At 51.9% G+C, this 20,009-nt stretch overlaps 1 protein-coding gene across 1 annotated transcript; it reads right to left on the bottom strand.

Annotated features, from left to right (window-relative positions):
• Nucleotides 1–770: 770 nt before the first annotated feature.
• On the bottom strand, nt 771–12,885 carry Ptges (prostaglandin E synthase). Its single transcript, XM_050155325.1, has 3 exons — nt 12,677–12,885; nt 9,851–9,933; nt 771–1,638 (listed from the first exon to the last, which is right to left on the bottom strand). Exons 1-3 carry the CDS (start codon nt 12,803–12,805, stop codon nt 1,389–1,391), a joined length of 462 nt encoding a protein of 153 aa, XP_050011282.1. The 5' UTR covers nt 12,806–12,885; the 3' UTR covers nt 771–1,388.
• Nucleotides 12,886–20,009: the final 7,124 nt, after the last annotated feature.

Below are 20,009 nucleotides of genomic sequence, written 5' to 3' on the forward strand. Positions count from 1 at the left end.
GGGGACTTCCCTGGAGCAGCCTGATGGTGTGTGACTTCCACAAATAGGCCGTCTGTGCTGTCTGGGCACCAGAAAAGAACCCATCGTGGTGTGCAGGACTATAATCCGGCACTTCGGAGGTAGAGGCAGGCTGTTAGTTCAAGCTTGTCCTCGGCTACATTGTAAGTTTGAGGCCAACTTGGGCTAAGTGAAAACAGTCTCAAACAAGCAAAACATACAAACACCAGAACCCTAAAAATTCCCAGCAGGCACCAGGCCAGCTGGGACAGCAAGGACACTGGAAATAAGAAACACGGGGCATTCACAGGTCACACATTGCTGTTTAATGACTAACCCTGAACAGGTCTCAGGAGGACTCTGGGACACCACACACACACACACACACACACACACACACACACACACACACACGTGAGGTTTTCCACAGGGGTAGACGTCTTCAAACCTCATAGATACTGAACAAGCCCAAAGTTCGTTTTCCATAGCTGGCCGGCGGAAGCCCATCACCGACTGCCTTTCGGAGGAGCGAAGGCCTTGAGCAGGCAGGCAGAGCTTACCGTGTGGCACTCACCATTCCTCAGCCTGTACTAAGGCACTCGGAACAAAGAACAGGGAGGTGTCAACAGGGACGTGCAGACCTGCCCACCTCTGAAAAATAGCAAGCACCCCAGCTGCGCAATCTGAGAGGGATCTGGCCGCCGCTGGGTCTCTTGTGAGGACACATACCAGCCAGGTGTCTCTCTTTGGGCTGGCCCAGAGTTGTGGGCAGGTTTGAGAAGTCATTTCTAGCCCTGGACTGAATGATGGCTTTATTAGAGAATCCTCTGTCCTTTCGACTGTTTTTGTTTGTTTGTTTGGTTTTTTGAGACAGGGTTTCTCTGTGTAGCCCTGGCTGTCCTGGAACTCGCTCTGTAGACCAGGCTGGCCTCGAACTCACAGAGCTCTGCCTGCCTCTGCCTCCCCAGTGCTGGAATCAAAGGCGTGCACCACCACGAGGCACGAGGGGGTGTGGGTGATGTTTAAGGCTTTTGTGAGGGTCAAGGATGTTCTGTCGATTTTTTTTTTTTTTTGAGACAGGGTTTCTCAGTAGCTATGGAGCCTGTCCTGGAACTAGCTCTTGTAGACCAGGATGGCTTCGAACTCCCAGAGATCTGCCTGCCTCTGCCTCCCGAGTGCTGCGATTAAAGGTGTGTGCCACCACAGCCCGGCCGTTCTATTGATCTTGACAGTTCATTTGTAAGTGGTTCTAGTTCGGCATCCAGACCCCAAGAGGCTAAGAAACACTCGTGCACACATTGGGCTCAGGGATCCAACACACCTAAGTCGCCAGGCTCAGCCTCGGTGGCTTCTGTCCACAGTGTGGTAGATGAAGAGGTTCCAGCCACTGGTCACAGGTGATGGGCCACTTCCCAGAGGATCTGCAGGGCCATGGAGACACAGGCGAACTGGGCCAGGACATAGGCTCCAGAGCGGACACGTGGGTTCAGCTTGCCCAGGTAGGCTACCGTGTGCACCACACGGCCTGTGAGGACAACAAGGAAATGGATCCAGGCGATCAAAGGTTCGGGTCCCAGGAAGGAGTAGACGAAGCCCAGGAAGAGGAAGGGGTAGATAGTCTCCATGTCGTTGCGGTGGGCTCTGGGGGGCAGAGGAGTACAGTCAGCAGGCTTAGTTCTGGGACTCCCAATCCACCAGGGAACTCTTGAGGCTGCCAGATAACCCAATCCCTTGCTGACCCATAAGCTAGAATGTGTAGGGCCAAGGGGAGCAGTGACTCTGAGCTTTTACTCAGATGTGGCTGAGGCTCAAAGCCCAGGTAACAGCTCCACAGGTCTCCTATGGGCCCAGTCCATCCCACCTTCCCCACACTGTCCCTTCTGACACCAAGGGAAGAGGACTCAGAGGATAGGGTTGGGTGAGTGACATGTATTCCCTGAGGCAGGGTTGAGACATGCCTGCCCTATGAATGCAGGATTGGGACCCTGCCTGGTGCTGCCTCTGTCCCTTTCCGCCCCAACAGCGGACTAAGCATCATCTTTGCCGGACTAACCATAGGATTCTTCCATTCACCAGCCCAGCTAAGCACAGGACTCTGGCCAGCCTTCCCTGCTTCACGCGTGCTATCCCACTCTTTCATAAGCATGCGTGGCGGGAAGGCTGCATCCAACCTTACCATAAATAATAACCAAGGAAGAAATCTCTCACTGGCTGTCACTCAATTTCCACGGCCCTGTTTATACTGCTGCCTCATTAAAAAACGAACCAGGCAGTCAAAGCCCCGTCAACTAGGGACAGCGAATGCCTGGAGCCATCGATGACTGCTTAGATAAACAGTGGCCGAGCCACGACCTTCCCCAGGACAGGCCCCATCACTCAGTCTGAGGACTCCAGCTTCCAGCTGCAGCCCATCTGACCAGCGGCACCAGGCCACCGGCGAGCCCAGCCTGGTCCCAGCGCCTCTGTGGCGAACCACTGGAAAATGAGTCTTAGCAAGAGCCACCAGCAGCTTACTGAGTGAAGGACAAAAGAGGTAGAGCCCGGTAGAGGCCTGGAGCACCCAGCACCCCAATGCTGCGGGGGTGGAGGTAGGGGGGCGGGGGACGGGGGCAGTAGTCAGGGCTGGTGAGATATGTTAGAGCCTAAATGATGAGAAGCTGGCCAGGCAGAGGAAGAACCTTCTTGGGAAGTACCCAGCATACACAAAGGCCCTATGGTAAGAACAGCACAAGAATTCAGAATTGACCCGTTTGCTGAAGCACACAAGAGGGAAGTGAGCCGGTGAGCAGGAGAGAGGCCTGGTAACAGGAGGAAAAGAAATTCAGCAGAGGGCATAAAAATTCTTAAGAAGGGGGGGGGGGGCTGTATCTTAGCAGGTGGATTGCTTATTCCAGCTCTGCTTCAGGGCCTGGAGAGCTGGCTCAGCAGTGAAGAGCGGTGGTATCTCGTAGAGGACCCAGGGTTCGTATCCCAGCACCCATAGAGTGGGTCACAACCATCTGTGACTCCAGTTCCAGGGGATCTGATGCCCTCCTCTGGCCTCTGAGGGTACCAGGTACCAGGCACACACATGGTGCACACATATATACATGTAAGTAAGCACATGTAAAATAAAAATAAATAAATCTGGGTCATACTCAGCTAGTGAGTGAGTTGAGGCAGGCCTGGGCTGTATAAGTCTCTCTCTCTCTCACTCACACACACACACACACACACACACACACACACGATATGCCCATAAACAAACACCACAGTCACCCCCCACATGATTCTGTACACACACACACACAAACACTACAGCCACACACACACAAACACACACACACACGAGGGTGTGCACCCACACCCACCCACCCACCCTTCTTCCAGCAGGGCCTGGAACTTTCTCAGGTATGGCAGTCAGCCCCTCTCCCCTTGAGACCCATCCCCACGCCCTTCCTTCTCCTCACCTCACCGTGATCATGAACTTGTGACCCGACACAGGGAGAGCAGGTCTGTATGGCTGGTAAGATCGGCTCTCAGCCTGCTGGGGTGGCACCAGGTGATGGGCCTGGATGGACTCTGGGGGCTGATGACAGGGAAGGGTGGGAAACCTAAGAGCGGAAGCCATGGTGACTCCCCACTCAAGACAGTTCCACATCACATGGGTCACCAGAGACGGGGCAGGTTTCCCTCAGATCACAGCACCCGATGACACGGAACAGTATCTACACAGTCTCTGTGTCTTAGTTATGGGAACACCTTGAAAGTCCATTGCAGAAAGATGCTTGCAGATGAGCTCTGCCTCCACAGGACCTATGGGATGATTGTCACAGTGCCAGGGAACGCTCGAGGGGAGGGGCTCGGGTGCCAGACTGCTCCTTAAGACACGGGAGCTGAGGACCGGGGAGAAGGCTCCATCAGTAAAGGGTAAGCTGTGTAAGCATGAAAAACCAAGTTCAAACCCCAGAAGCCACATGAAAAGCTATGTGTTCCTGAACCCACCTGCAATCCCAGCTCTGAGGAGTGGAGACAGGAAGCCCCATGGGCTAACCTAGTTCCAAGTTATAAAGCTGTCTCAAAAACCAGTGGGACAAGCCGGGCGGTGGTGGCGCATGCCTTTAATCCCAGCACTTGGGAGGCAGAGGCAGGGGATCTCTGTGAGTTTCAGACCAGCCTGGTCTACAAGAGCTAGTTCCAGGACAGGCTCCAAAACCACAGAGAAACCCTGTCTCGAAAAATCAAAAAAAAAAAAAACAGTGGGACAGCACCTGAGAAATGGCAGCCGAGGCTGGCCCCTGGGCTCACACGCCTGTGCAAGCAGAGTGTTGAGTGAGAGTCAAGGCCAGGTGGTGGTGATTAAAGGCGCGCCTTTAATCCCAGCACGTGGAAGGGAGAGACGGGCAGATCTCTGTGAGTTCAAGGCCAGCCTGGTCTACAGAGTGAGTTCCAGGACAGCCAGGGTTAAACAGAGAGACACCCTCTCTGAACCTCTCTGCTCCCTCCACACAAAAAAAAAAAAAAAAAAAAAAAAAGGCCAGCTGTGTTGGCTTGCACTTGTATTCTGCACTTGGAAGGCTGAGGCAGGAGGTTTACCATGAGTCAGGAATTCAAAGTCAGCCTCAACACCCTAGTAGCGTTGAAGTCAGTCTGGAGCTACGAAAGGACCTATCCTGAAAATAATGTCGGAAGATGATGGCTCAGTGATTGGGAGCACTGGCTGCTCTTGCAGAGGACCTGCATGGTGACTCGAAATGGTCTGTAATGCCACTTACAGGGGATCTGACGCCCTCTCCTGGTCCCTTTGGGCTCTGCATGTATATAATATAAAACACCCATACACATAAAGAAAAATAATGATTTTTTAAAAAGTCTTGGTATATGACTTAGCCTGTATAACATTTGCCTAGCAATTAAAAGGTCCTGGTTTCAGTCCCCAGCAACACATAAACCAGAGGTCAGGTGACATAAGCCTCTATTTCTAGCACTTAGGAGGTAGAGCCAGGAGGGGTAGAAGTCCAGGGTTATCTTCAGCTGGAGAGTTAGCCAGCCTGGGCTAAGGGGGACTCTATCTCAAAAACAAACCAAACCAGGTTGAGAACAAATGTGGCCAAACCTGAAGAGCAGGGACAGGAGTGACCCCTGCTCTGTGGCAGGTCCCTGGTTGGGGAGGCGGGCCACCTCCTTGATTCCTCACCAGGCAGCAAAGGGGTGGCCCACATGGGAAATGTGGCCCGGAGCAGATGGAGCTCAGACCCAGGGCCTCCCTCCCTCATCTGTTAGAAGCTACAATGGGGCCCCACAATGCCACGGTGGTGCCTGGGGCAGGGAAGAATGGGGAAATCCGGACGTTGAAAAAATAAGGCTCACCTCTCCTGCCCTGCCACAGTCTCCAAACAGAGGCGTGGAAGGAGTCACGTACTGGGAGGCAGGGAGAACTGTGTCACTCCGATAATGACCAGCATTCTGAGGCGAAAGTCACCCAAAACCAGTTCCCACCAGATGAGACTTGCACAGCCCCCTGTGGCTTCGGGCCTGCCCCTCACCCTCCCTCTGTAACAGAGCTGTCTTACTGCTCAGTGGGGAGAGACCTCTGATGACCCCGGGTCAGGGCAGTGACAGCAGCTGGTGGCAACACGTTACCTCTCTCCCAGCTCGTCACCCATGCCGCACACTTACGTGAGCTCAGGGTGCAAGGAGGACGGCTGCTCGGTGCCAAAGGCGGATGTGCAAAGGGAAGGGAAATCGGTAAGGGGTGGGGGCTGAGGCCAGGGTTGAAGCTTTGCCTCCTGCTAGATAGAGTTATAGCCTCAGGGCCAGACCCTGGCACACCCTTCTATCTCTATAGATAACATCACTCTCCTCAGAGTGCTGGGGTGCTGTGGGTGTTGGTACCCAGAAAATAAGGAAAAGCAGCCTTAAGTTTGTTACCACCACCCTCATCATCGCCACCCCCAAATCACCAGCCCTGGCCCGGACACAACTGTGACTGCTCCTCATTCTCCTTGGGCTGACAACCTGTCACAGGCCCTCGCTGACCCTAGTGAGAAATAGGGCTTCCGCCAGAGGTCCCCAACTCTGGCTGCCACCAAGGAGCTGAGCCCCCACAGGCAGGTGTCCCTTCCTCTCTGAGTCCATGTCCCCTACTGATAAATGGACAGGCGGGATATCATTTTTAGAACATAGGAAGTCAGCACCTGGGGGCCAAATCTCTTGGCAAACTGATTCTTTCTTTGGGCTAAAGGCCTAAACAGTGAGAAACAAGATGAAATAATTTGGGTCAAATGTCCCTCCAGGGGGAGCAGTCCTGTGTGCGAATTGACACACAGCTGCAGGTGAACACATTTCCATCTGCAAGTGCAGGCAGGTGTCCGGGGACGAGAACGTGGCTGGCACCTGCCCAACAAGGCTGGGCCCCACCTGGGGCAGCAAGGGAATGAACGGAAGACGAGACACACTCAGAAAAGCTGGGGTCAGTGGGTCACTCGCTCTCCACCGGACGCTTACAGAACAGGGGAGGGGTCAGGAGGTCTGTGTAGCAGATCAGTCTCTGCCTGTAAACCCTTGGGGAGGCTACAGTTGCTAGTCTTTATACATCCTGCCAACGTTCGCACTGGGACCAAAGGAAGGCTTTGCCCATCCCCGGGCCTCACCTGAGGAAGGTTTTGCCATCCTCATGGGTCTGAGGCTTTAGTCTTTGGCACGGTCATGCCCATGTCATAATACATGCTCACTCAGGGCCTCCTTCACTAACCCACAGCTGGCCTCCTTCCTGTCTCATGTAGCCTGTGCAAGCCTCTATGGTATATTGTACAGCTAAGGCTGGCCTCGAACTCCTGTTTCTGCTGCCCCCACCTCCTCAGTGCTGGAATTCCAGGTGAGGCCACTACAGGTGGCCTCAGTTCCATTCTTCCCAGCACTCGAGAGGCAGAGGCAGGCGGATCTCTGTGAGCTCAAAGCCAGCCCGGTCTACGAGATCTAGTTCCAGGACAGCCAGAGCTACATAGTGAGACTCTTATCTCGAAAAAAAAAATTAAGTTAACGTTATCTATTTTATTTTCTGTATGAGTACTTTTGCCTATACGTATGCATGTGCACCACATGTGTGCCTAAAGCCTGAGATCAGACAAGGGCATCCTGTGCGGACTGGGACTTGAACCTGAGTCCTCTGCAAGAGTGACAGTGCTCTTAAGGACCCTCTCTCTCCAGCCCTCGGGGTTCCATTCTTAAACCTGGCTCCTGATTGCCCCAGGACCAGCCTGGCTTGTCTCCAGCATGTGCTAATCTACAAGGCAGATTTATGCACGACCCAGGATCCAGGCTACAAGCTTCCTGTGTTCACAGCCCTGTGGCCCGGGGCCCCTGCCCTGGTTCTAATATTTAACTGGTCTCTCTTTCTGTCTCTCGGTCTCCTCTCTCTCCTCTTTCTCTCTCTCCTCTCTCTCTCTCCCTCCCTCTCTTTCTTTCTCTCCTCCCTCTCTCTCTCCCCCTCTCTTTCTTTCTCTCTCCTCCCTCTCTCTCCCCCCCTCCCTCCCCCGCCCCCCCCTCGCCAGTTCCTAGTGGTGGGCAGCCAGCGTGAGTCTCGGTTCTGCACCCTCAGCTGACACACTTTCTTCTTTGAGACAGGGTCTGATCTCTCTGCACAGCTCTGGCTAGCTTGAAACCCACTGTATAGATCAGACTGAGCTCAAACTCACACACAGCCTCCTGCCTGTACCTCCCAAGTACCAGGATTAAAAAGATATGCTACCACAAGTAGCTGGCTTCTTTCCTTCCTTCCTTTTGTCAGGCAGGGTCTCATGTAGCCCAGGCTAGCCTCCAACTCTATTTTATGCAAGCCCTCTACCAACCTGAGCTTCATCTTCTACCCTCAGCTGTCTGTGATGCTCTAAGGAGTCAGGAGGGTTCTCGGCTACCCAGGTGCTGGCCTCTCCCCCTAACAAGCACCTAGCAAGTACTGACTGAAGCCTCACGGGTGGATGGACAGTAGCAGTATTAGGTAGGAATGTTCAGAAAATGCTCACTGAATACGAACCACTTAAGCTTCAGTACTAGAGAGTATAAGAAATCAAATCCAGCTACAGAGATGGCTCAGGGGTCAGGCACACTTATTTCTCCTGCAGAGGGATCACCGGGATCAATTCCCAGCACCCATGCGGAAGCTCACAACCATCTGTAACTCCAGTTCCAAGGGATCCAATGGGCACATAAGGGTGCTTAGACCTGCATGCAGGGAAAACATTCATACATATGAAGTAATATAAATATAAAGCAAATATTAGAAAAGGAGAAAAATCCTCCTGGGTAGGTGGGACCGCTGGGGTTCCTTAGAGTTCCTTTGTCTTCCCTGGACAAGGTTATGCCTTTAGGAGGCAACAAAACACAACCTGTCAGCTCTTGCTGACGGATGGCTGCCTGGGCCACTCAGTTTTTCCCTCTCAGTGGCTCAGAATGGCCTGGACAACCACGAGTCACCAATATGGGGTCACGGTTGTGCAAGACCAGTGCCTGCCACAGAAGGTTGAGGATCTGCCGAAACACATGCAGATCAGCCTGCATTTCATTCTGTTGGAAAGGATAGGGCGGCCTGGAGTTCCACTTCCTAGGCCACACTGTTGTCATTTTTCAAACCCACAAGTGTATACATTACTGACAATGACGAACACAAACATAAGGAAACCCTCCCAGAGGGGAATTCTGTTATGGAAGTGGCACAGCCCCACCCATCCTGGCCTGTGATGCCAGGGGATCTGCTGGGAGCTGTGTATGTGGTCTGTTTCACGTCTCACCCCTTGCTTCCATCACCCCAGTGCCCCCTCCTCATTCTGGATCACTGATGAGACAGGAAAGGAATGTCCCCCACACTAAAAACTGAGCCAGCTGCTAAAAATCGGCTTTCCGTCTGGAAGAGATTTACACAGCCAAGACGTTTTTGTTTGTTTGTTTGTTTTGTTTTGTTTTGTTTTGTTTTTTCGGTTTTTCGAGACAGGGTTTCTCTGTGGTTTTGGAGCCTGTCCTGGAACTAGCTCTTGTAGACCAGGCTGGTCTCGAACTCACAGAGATCCGCCTGCCTCTGCCTCCCAAGTGCTGGGATTAAAGGCGTGCGCCACCACCGGCCGGCTTGTTTTTTTGTTTTTGTTTTTGTTTTTGGAGACAGGGTTTCTCTGTGTAGCTCTGGCTGGCTGTCATAGAACTCACTCTGTAGACCAGGCTGGCCTCAAACTCACAGAGATCTACCTGCCTCTGCCTCCTGAGTGCTGGGATTAAAGGTTATTTTTCTTTTTGAGACAGGGCTTTACCTATAGTCAAACCAGCCTGGAACCCAAGGCAATACTCCTGCGTCAGCCTTGTCGTCATGGGTGTATGTCACTCACTATACCTAGCCTCAAGACTCACTCTAAAACCTTTTACATTTGGGGGGAGTGCACACACACACACACACACACACACACACACACACACACGGAGACAAGAGATCCACCTACAGGCATGACTCTCTACTAGCAGAGGCTGGTCTTGAACCCCCGACATTCCTGCCTCCCAAATTCCATACCTCCCAAATGCTGGGCTCAGAGATGTGAGCCACTATATCGCACTTGTTTTTCTTTATCTGATGCTTTCTTCGAATGCTCTCACTCTGTGGTTGGTCTGCAGCTCTGGTCGAGCTTCCTGCTTCCACCTCCCAGGTTTTGACATCTTATATGTTCACCACCAACCTTGAACTAACTCTAATTCTAGATCGTGAGGATTTTCTTTTCCAAGGCAAATGTAATGTATAAACTATAATTGTCCGAGGAAATCAGGCCCATGGAGGCCCTTAGACACACAGGGAACTCCGGTAGCAGCCAGGTCCTAGACACTCTCAGGTACTCACCTGAGGCAGCGCTCCACATCTGGATCACTCCTGTAGAACTGGAGGCCTCCATGTTTCAGGGCATCCTCCGGGTTGGCAAAAGCCTGCAACACATTGGCCGAGGGTCACTCTCCCTGAGGAGGTCCTTGTCTGAGGACAGAGCTCAGGGGCTAGATAACAGGACAGCTACTACACACACTACAGACCATTCAGCCTGCTCCCCTGTGGACCAAAGCTTATGCCGGCGAAAGCACTCTCCCGCCCGTCTCTTGGGCTTGTAGGTTAAGAGATTATTAACTTGGGGCTCAGCGTGACTGGCTAGCCTTGCACACTCAGGAGGGGCTCAGCATGACTGGCTGCCTTGCACACTCAGGAGGGGCTCAGCATGACTGGCTAGCCTTGCACACTCAGGAGGGGCTCAGCATGACTGGCTAGCCTTGCACACTCAGGAGGGGCTCAGTATGACTGGCTAGCCTTGCACACTCAGGAGGGGCTCAGCATGACTGGCTGCCTTGCACACTCAGGAGGGGCTCAGCATGACTGGCTAGCCTTGCACACTCAGGAGGGGCTCAGCATGACTGGCTAGCCTTGCACACTCAGGAGGGGCTCAGTGTGACTAGCTAGCATAGCACACTCAGGAGGGGCTTAGCGTGACTAGCTAGCCTTGTACACTCAGGAGGGGCTCAGTGTGACTGGCTAGCCTTGCACACTCAGGAGGGGTTCAGCGTGACTGGCTATCCCTGCACACCCAGGAGGGGCTCAATGTGACTAGCTAGCCTTGCACACTCAGGAGGGGTTCAGCGTGACTAGCTAGCCTTGCACACTCAGGAGGGGCTCAGAATATGTATCCATAGTACTGTGTCTGCCTAACATGCATGAGTCCCTAGGTTCTAGTCCAAGAATCTCAAAAAATAGTTTAAAATATTTAGCAGAGTGTGGTGGCTCACGCCTTTAATCCTAGCACTCCGGAGATTGAGGTAGGCAATTTCTGTGAGTTTGAGGGCAGCCTGGTCTACGTGGTAAGACCCTGTCTCAGAAGATTAAAAACAAACAGACAAGCTAGAGAGGTGTTGGAGTGCCTGATCAGACACTAAACCCCTCCCTGACCACCAGGCTCTGTAGCTTCCGGCTGCCGGATAAAACGGAGCACCTGAGCCTCCAGGGAAGAGCAGGGCAGCTGGAGAGGGCTGGAAAGACAGTGGAGGCCCAAGGTCACATTTTTGCCTTTGGGGACTTATGACTCACTAGCAGCTACTCCCTGCTGCAAAGCCAGGCAAATTCTCCCCCCATCAACTCTGGTGACAGCTGAGTCAACTTTTCTAAACATGGGGTGCTTCACTCTGCTCTGTCCCTGGAGCCCCAGCTGTGGCCTACTCCTGCCCTGCTCTGAAGAAAACGTAAAATGCCATTATAAGGCCTAGAACTCCCACCCAGAATTACCCCTTGCTGGTTCCCAAGTCCCCCAACCCTGAGGGCCAGGCTTTGCCACCAGTAAAGCCCCTGCGGTCAGCTATTGGGGAGCCACTTCTAGTAGGTCAAGGAGCATAGACTCCCAGGAAGGACCTAGGCGGCTGCTGTTCACATCAGATTCCAGCAGGAAGCAGTCTTACAGACCAGAGTGGTAGCCCATTCGCCATTCAGGTCTCTAGGTTCACAGAGCCAGACACTGAGCTCCCAGTCGCCCAGGTCCCCAGGCCTGTGGAGAGAGGACGTTGAGCCTGTCCCCATTCTCTCTGCAGAGGGTGATCCTCTGGTTCCTCTCGGCAGAAAGGAGAGGCACCCGAGGACCCCAGGGCTCAAAGCAGGGGCCCCTGTATCTGGAGTTATGGGGGATGGAGACCAGGAGGAAGTGAGGCTCAGGAACCAGACACTAAGCTTCAGGGGATGGAAGGAGCCCCAGGAAGACAGCATCTCCTCAGCCCCCGTGGGAAAACTGAGGTAACCTAACTTTCTCTGCCTCCTCCAGGCTTTGTGGTAATTTAGGGCTCAGATTTGGTGCCTCTGCAAAGGGGACAAGGACAGAGTTTAGCGATCTCTGCCTGGCATCTCTGTCCTACATCCAAGGAAAGACTAAACAGGAGAACCAGAGGCAGCCAGTAAGTGGTGGCCTTGCCTTTATTCCTGCCAGTAAGTGCCCTAGGGGCTGAACCCCGCGGGAGGGCAAAAGTCCCACCCAGGGACCCCACCCGCACCCTGTCCACGCTGCCTTTGGACTGGACTAAGGCTGCTTTTGAAAAGGCAACAAATACTTCGTGCAGTTCTGCTTTCCAGAGGCTTCCAGGAGTTCATCCAACGCGGAGGAATGGGCCGGAGTGTCCTGGCCACTTCCACCGGCTCCGTGTGGGCTTTTTGCGGCTGTTTCCTTCCCTGGACTGGGATCACAGAGTTGTCCGTGACCCCTCTGGCTAGGACCAAACCTCAGAGGCTGCCGTGAGTCTGTGTGTGGCATCCACGGGGAGTGGGAATTTCCACGGAAAGACTTCTGGGGCTCCTGATTTACCGGTTCCCACTCCACCCAGATATGAAATCCTTCCCTGTCTGCCGAGAAACCGCCAGGTCAGAACACCTTGTTGTCAGAGTTCCTGTGTTCCACGTGCGTCTCCTGTTGGAGGTCGCTTCCCCTGGCGCTGAGAGAGGAAACCCCGGGTGCTCTCAGACCGACAGGTTCAGGAGCCGAAGCCCAACATCCAGAAGGGCTGCGGCGGCAGCTTTGAAATAGCTACTTCTGCACGCCCGCAAACACACCTCCGCCACGTTATTCGGCTCCCAGAGTTTCTTGCAGGGAAAAAGCAGCAGAGAGTTAATCCCCTCACACACTCCCGCTCACACACACCCCAGGTCACGTACCTTCTTCCGAAGCCTGGTGTAGCCTGTGATGACACCCACCGCGTACATCTTGATGACCAGCAGTGTGCCGCAGAGCAGGAAGGCCGGGAGCGCCTGGCCGTTCTCCATCACCAGGTCCAGAGAAGGCATCTCAGCTGGTCTGGGCTCCAACTCCAGGACACGGTGACTGAGGCTGAGACTGTCCCACAAGGCAGTCTGTGGAGAGGAGGAGAAGGAGGCGGGCCAAACCCTGAGGAGGCGGTCACCCCCGCCCACTCCCCGCCCACCCTGAACAAACCACAGCAGGGCCCCCCCCTGCTCCAAGAAAGAAAGAAACGGGGACTTCTGCTCCTAGTGCTGGGAAAGTCAGAGGAATGGAGGTGTCCCCGCGCCATCCTTGGCTCTGGACCACTGTTCCCTGGCAAGGCCTCAAACTTCCTAATCTGTTTCTCATCCTAACTCCAGCTCATCGACCTCCGCTGCGGAAGTTGTCACTGACCCATGCCCACCTTCCAAAGCAGGAGGGCAGGTAGAGGGCTGGAGAACCAGGCCATCTGTGCTAATGTCTCTGTGATGCTAGACACGCAGTCACGGAGGCGGACTGCCTCTGCAAGCTGGATGGTGAGACAGGTCCTTCCACCATCTAGCAGGAACAGAACTCCACTTCCCAGTTCAAATCTCTGTGTGTGTGTGTGGGGGGGGTTATTTGAGTGTGTACATGTGCAGGTGGGTGAGGGTACACATGTGTGTGGAAGCCTGTAGCTGACTTCACATGACTTCCTCTATCGCCCACCACATTTTTTAAAGTTTCTTTTAAAATTACATTTATTTAGTGTGTGTGTGTTCGCACGCACAGGCACGTGAGCATCACAGCAGCTGTGTGAAAGTCAGAGGACAACTTGGCTAGCGTTGGTTCTTTTATGCCTTGTGAGTTCCAGGGATAAAATTCAGGTCTCATTGGCCCAAACACTAAAGAGACCTGGCTGGCCTGGAACTCACAGAGATCCACCTGCCTCTGCCTCCGGAGTGCTGGGATTAAAGGTGTGTGCCACCACAGAAACCAGGTACCTCATAAATCACGTTTGCCTGTGATCCCAGCACTCAAGATATAGACGCCAGATCAGGAGCTCAAGGTCACACACACATACACCCCCCCTCCCCCGCCATGTAGTGAATTTGAGGCCAGCCTGAGACATATTAAAGCCTACTTCAACAATAAGGGCTATTGAGATGGCTCAGTAGGAAAAAGTGCCTGCCACCAAGCATGAAAGCGGGCTTCGTTCCCAGCCCCACATGGAGGAAGGAGAGAAGTGGCTGAGGCAGGTTGTCTGACCACGGGCATACACACAGATTATAAAATAAATGTAAAAAGGATTAAAGCAGTAAAATACTTCTGTCTAAAAGACCCCAGTGACAGCATCTGCCATGCAGTCGCTACCCCTTGCTTAGTGCCCTGGAGCCTAAGTTTCCCCTCCTCAGAATGGGGCTAATGGTTCCTGCCTAGCAGGATTGGCAGGGGGAAGTCCTTGCTGCTGGGGAAAGTTGTGAGGCTTCAGGCTATACCTTACGTAAGAACTAAAGATGTGCTTGATAAGACAGTGTCTGTGTTTCCAAAGTACAGGGTCACCACACCAGGCTTGGGAGCACTTGACAAAGCTCTCCCAGGAAAATGGGCGCAGCATGGTCTGCTTGTCCTGAGGCATGTTTTATCATCAGTGGCTACAGGATGGGGATCTGAGCGAGTAGCCAGCTTTCTGCTCTGTTTGCTAGGGATCTGCTTCAGGTAACAACCACCTTCACACAGGTAAAAGACCTTGTCAGGAACGAGGGGTCTCCTCTGACCTCCATATTTGTGCTGTAGTACTTGAGGGTATGCCTGCACTCTTACACACACACACACACACACACACACACACGCACGCGCGCGCGCACACACACACACACTCAGCCCGGTGGCACACATCTATATTCCCAGCACTCCAGAGGTAGAGGCAGAGGTATCAGAGGTTCAAGGCCAACCTTGGCAACACCTTGAGTTTCAGGCCGCCCTGGACTACACAAGGCTCAGAGAACTTGCTAAGCATCACGAGAACCCAAGTTCAAATCCCCAGCTCCCATGTATAGACCAGTAAGTAGCCCCAGTGCTGTCCAGGGCAAAGGCAGGAGGGGCACTGGGCTTGCAGGGGAGAGGCAGGAGGGGCACTGCTCTGGGTGTGGTGAGAGATGATATTCTCCTCCAGCCTCTACTCATTCGCACACAGACGTGTGCACCTCTGTCCACAAGCACATTTACACATACTGCACACATACATTATACACACTTTCTGACACACCACCACCACCAACAACAAAAGAATAGCCTGTAGGCAAAGGCCAGAGCCCTGGTTCCCTACCAGAGCACTGCCCAATGTTTCTGAGGCTCCTGGATTCCCGCTCTAGCAGCAGAAAAAAATCACACTAAATAAAAACCTCAGTTGTTGCTAGGTGTAGTGGCACACACCTTTAATCCCAGCATCTGGGAGGCAGAGGCAAGCAGATCTCTGAGTTCGAGGCAGCTAGCCTGATCTACAGAGTGACTCCCAGGACACCCAGGGCTACACAGAGAAACCCTGCCTTGAACAAACAAACAAACAAAAAAAAAAAAAACACAAACCAAACAAAACCAAACAGCTGGGTGGTGGTCGCGCGCCTTTAATCCCAGCACTCGGGAGGCAGAGGCAGGCGGATTTCTGTGAGTTCGAGACCAGCCTGGTCTACAGAGCTAGTGCCAGGACAGGCTCCAAAGCCACAGGGAAACCCTGTCTCGAAAAAAAAAAAAAAGAAAGAAAGAAAAATACAATCCTCAGTCGTGAGGTTGCTGTCTGTAGGCTCTACTGTCCCCTAGATCATAAACCAGACCCACCCAAGAGGCCTTTACTGTGCAGCCCTCCATGGACCAGGGGAACAAGGAGACAGCTGCACCTTGCTTGGCCCTCTCTGAAACAAGCTACCTGCGCTAAGTCAGGCAAAGCATGACCCCTGCTGTGAACAAGACCTCAGAAGTGTAGGACCCAGCCTTGACAAACTCAATTGAGGCACAAGGCACAGTAGTTTACCCTGAGGCAATACCTGGTTCAGATAGAGGTGACAAACAGACTATCCAGGCCATCTGAAGGAAATTCCTAATGTTCCAACCCTTGTAGATAGGATCACGGGCCAGCGCACACCCATCGCTTTTCACCTAGCGGGGACACCCTAGACAAATGTCAGTCAAGCAGGGGTCCTGAACCTTAGAAACCGGTCACCCCACACCCTGCTAAAGTAACTTTTCTGGGTTTTACCTTTAAATAATGCCCTCTAGAAGGGCAGGGGACCTCCTCTTGCTGCTGCTGCACCAGTTGCTTTGATGAGGTCCCTGCCAACTTGCATTGTGCACACAGTAAACCTTGCTTTTGCATTTCGGTGAGTCGGTCTCCCTGGTGATCTTTTGGGGTCCCCACGGACTGAGCACAACCAGAAGCTGCATCTGCCTGACTAAGGAAAACCCCGAAAGGAGCCTATGTCTTCGGAAATTGTGGAGAAGTTGGAATGTTGCTGGCCTAGAATCCCTTATCACCTGTATCAGAACCTCTGTCACGTGATGACAGATAAAAACCTGATCTACTGACTTTGCCAGCAGCTGGTTCCTACCAACCGCTACCAACGCAAAAGCCAAGGTCGTAATAGGGTAACACGTCAGGCCTACCACCAGGCCTACGGGATAGTTCCCGCCACCTCTCGTTCTTGCCTTCCTGAAGTGTCTGCCAATGTGTTTTAAACTTACTTTAGTGGATGGCTGTCTCAGTTCTTTAAAACTATACAAAGTCCATGAAACTGCTTCTTTGCCGGAGCATGGGATTTTCGGTTACCTAAATCTGTGGTGTTCCCAGGTCGTGGTCCCTCTGAGCTCCTACTCTGGCAGATCTCTTTTTGGTCTGCTTTCGGAGTGTTTGGTGGAGGCATCTCCTTTATTTTCCCTGAAAGCATTTCGGTCTCAACCCCTCGGCTTGCCTTTGGCCCTCTACAGGTGTCTTAGACTCTGGCTGCCCAGCTTGTTTACAGCATTTTTGTTCACTTTTTGGAACTTTGAAGGCATTTTGGGTTTTGTTTTAGCTGTCTTGGTTTTCAGTGTCTTTGAAATGTTTTCATTTGTTATGTTCTGGCCTTTGTCACCTGACATTCCTCCTCAGAAGCACAACTCTGATTTTTTCTCCTGCTTTTCTGTGACCTTGACAAGCCTTTAGCCTAGGAATTTTGTGGGCACCTGAAGATAAAAAAGACACCAAAACAAAAGTCTCTCCCACCCAAGAGTGTGGAAAGGTCAGAGGGACCTCCAGGACCTGCAATGGCCTTGGCCTTGTAGGAAAACCCAACAAACATTCCCCGTGCCCGGGTCGGAAGGATCTGTACTGGCTCAACCTGGAAAACACAAATTAGGACCGGCCACACAGTACAGGATACCCCAAGATGCAGCAGGAGAAGACATCTCGGGGTGAAACTGAGAAAGTCGATCCCAAGAGCAGCACATAAATCTGACTCAAAACCCATTCCCTAGCTAGCGTAGCTGGGCAACTTTTCCAGAGAAAAAGAAAATAGATATGGAGAACAAGGTTTCAAAGAAGGAAGGAAGAAATGCTTCAAGCTCAACCGCCATTCGGTGCTCTAGCTGGCAGGTATGGGGCAATTATTAACTTGCAGGTATTTCGGAAAATAAAAAATATATAAAAGTAAGTACCCCAAACTGGTTTATCTTGCTTGCTTAACAAAGTCCTAGGCAATCAAGTATTCTCCTTTAAACAAACAAAAATCCACAAACAGGCAGCCTGCTTTAATTAAAATGTAAACTATTCCTCAGCAACAGCAAAACCCTGATAAAACTGGTACCACCTAATCAAAACGAGCTCTTAAACACTGCAGAAGCTAAGTTAGAAACAAAACTAGATTTAATCAAAGGAACTTTTAGCATTTATATCAACTAAAGATTACCCCTATTCTTCTCTTTCTCTGACTTTTTTTTTTTGTTAAGACACGGTTTTTCTGTGTAGCCCTGGCTGTTCTGGAACTCACTCTGTAGACCAGGCTGGCCTCGAACTCACAGGGAACCATCTGTTTCTGCCTCCCAAGTGCTAGGGTTAAAGGCATACGCCACCACTACTAGGTCTCTGCAGTTTCCCTTAGCAACTTTTTTGTTTTGACTTTGCTTACATTAAAGCAACTTTACTATATAAATTTGTAAAATGGGCCTTGGTGGTGCATGCCTTTAATCCCAGTTCTGGGAGGCAGAGTTAGGCAGATCTCTGTGAGTTCTAGGCCAGCCTGGTCTACAAGTGCTAGTTTCAGGACAGGCTCCAAAACTACAGGGAAACCCTGTCTTAAAACCAGTAAATAAATAAATTTGTAAAGACTCTCAGCTCAGCCAGCAGGAATAGCCCCACAGTTAGGGGACCACCTCAAGCTGTTGAAGATAAATGAACCTTAGTCTGTGTCTCCCACAACATCCCTGAGACTCACTGAGACCCATCTTCAAACATCTTGGTAAGTTTTCCTGTCTTTTATTTGACTAGTCGATCCTGTTAAACATGGGTTCTGTGTTCCTTTGTTTCTGTTTTTCTTGTTTTTTCTTTTCATTTTTTTTGGGGGGGTCTGTTTTTCTAACAAGAAACCCACTAAATGTTTGCATCCACCCACATCAAAACTAGACGTTTCCCTCGACCTGTCCACATTCTATCCCAGATCATATAACACACGGCTTTTCTGGAGAACATCTTCACAAACCCTGATCACCAGTAGCCTGTCTGACAGACATGCAGATTCTGAGGACACATTTGTGTCTCTCAGTCTGAGTGTGTGCCTGCTGAAAGAATGGGCCCAAGGCTAGTGGGGCTTCCCTGGGATCTCATTCCAGGTAAGGCAAGGGTGTCAGCGAGGGAGGGGACCTGTCTTTCTGAGAGACTGCAGAGACACTGTACAGGGACAGGGAGGAGACTAAAGCCGATGGGAAGAGTCAGCGGTGGGCTGCTCGGATAATGCACATCCTTTTCTCCATTATACGCTTTCCTACTTTGGGACCCTAAAGGCGGGTGTGAAGGGTTTGCTGGATCTCTGTTCCCCACTTCCCAGTGTGACCACATTGAATAAATCTCCTTTTTCTGCTTTTTGCTTTGTTTGTTTACTTGCTTGGTTGTTTGCTGGATTGCTTGTTTGATTGTTTGTTTGTTTGAGACAAGGTTTCTCTATGTAGCCTTGACTGTCTTGGAACTAGTTCTGTAGAGCAGGCTGGCCTCGAACTCACAGAGATCCACCTGCCTCTGCCTCCCGAGTGCTGGGATTACAGGTATTTGTCACCACCACATAGCTCTGTTTTCTACTTTAAATTGGTTTATGTGGAAGGATGGCTAGACCTGACTTGGCACAAGTTGTGAGCACCAAGTCACCTGCTAGAAAGTAGCCTGGGACAGACACAAACCCCCCCCCCCATATCCCTCTTACTTGTGAGGCTGCCATTATAGACAATCTCCTCCACCTTCCTGAATCTCCCCATGACCTCGCTCCCCACCATACCCTGGATGTCCTCACTTTTGCGCATGAGACCCCTGGGCCTCCTCATTCCCATAGCAACGTCCATGGAGGCAGAAAGGCAGCTGGAGGCAGTGACAGGCTGGGTGACCAAGAAAAACCACTGCTGACAGCCTGAGGGCAGGAAACCCAAGACCTCAGCAGGGAGGAGCAGGTCTTGGTGGGACGTGCCTGTAATTCCAGCACCAAAGAGGTAGAGCCAGTTGGTGGAGGCTGTTAGTTCAAGACCTGCCTGGGCCTCAGAGCACAACAGTGTCTAAAAACAGCAACTAGTGACCCATAACAGAGAAAACCAAAAACAAAGTGATAGGGCGCTTGCTTGCCTGGCACACACCCTGGGTTCAGTCCTCAGTACCGCAGACCCCTCCCCAACAACTCCGGTAACTTTCTGAGCTGGATGTGTAGTTCCATATCTATAATCCCAGCAGTAGGGAGGGAGGCTTGGAGGTAGAGGGCAGAGGATCAGGAATTCAAGGCCAGACTGGCTACCTGATATTCTGCCTCAAAAAAAAAAAAAAAAACCAGACCAAACAAGACCCAACATCACAATTCTCAGCACAGAGGTTGAGGTCACTCCTTGGGGCAGGATGGCTCCACCTACCAGTGTCTTTGGATGGCCCCAAGTCACCAGGAAAGGCCCAGTGACCCAGCAGGCTGTTCAGAAAGACAGATAGATGCAGGAAGTACCTGCCTCCAAAATGGCAGTGATAAAATAAGGTTCAAGGCGGGTTCTGTCACCCTAGGAAGACCAACAATGTGA

This window comes from Alexandromys fortis, unplaced genomic scaffold (genome assembly GCF_014885135.2).
Source record: "Alexandromys fortis isolate MF-2015 unplaced genomic scaffold, M_Fortis_MF-2015_v1.1 scaffold_72, whole genome shotgun sequence".
Lineage (NCBI taxonomy): Eukaryota > Metazoa > Chordata > Mammalia > Rodentia > Cricetidae > Alexandromys > Alexandromys fortis.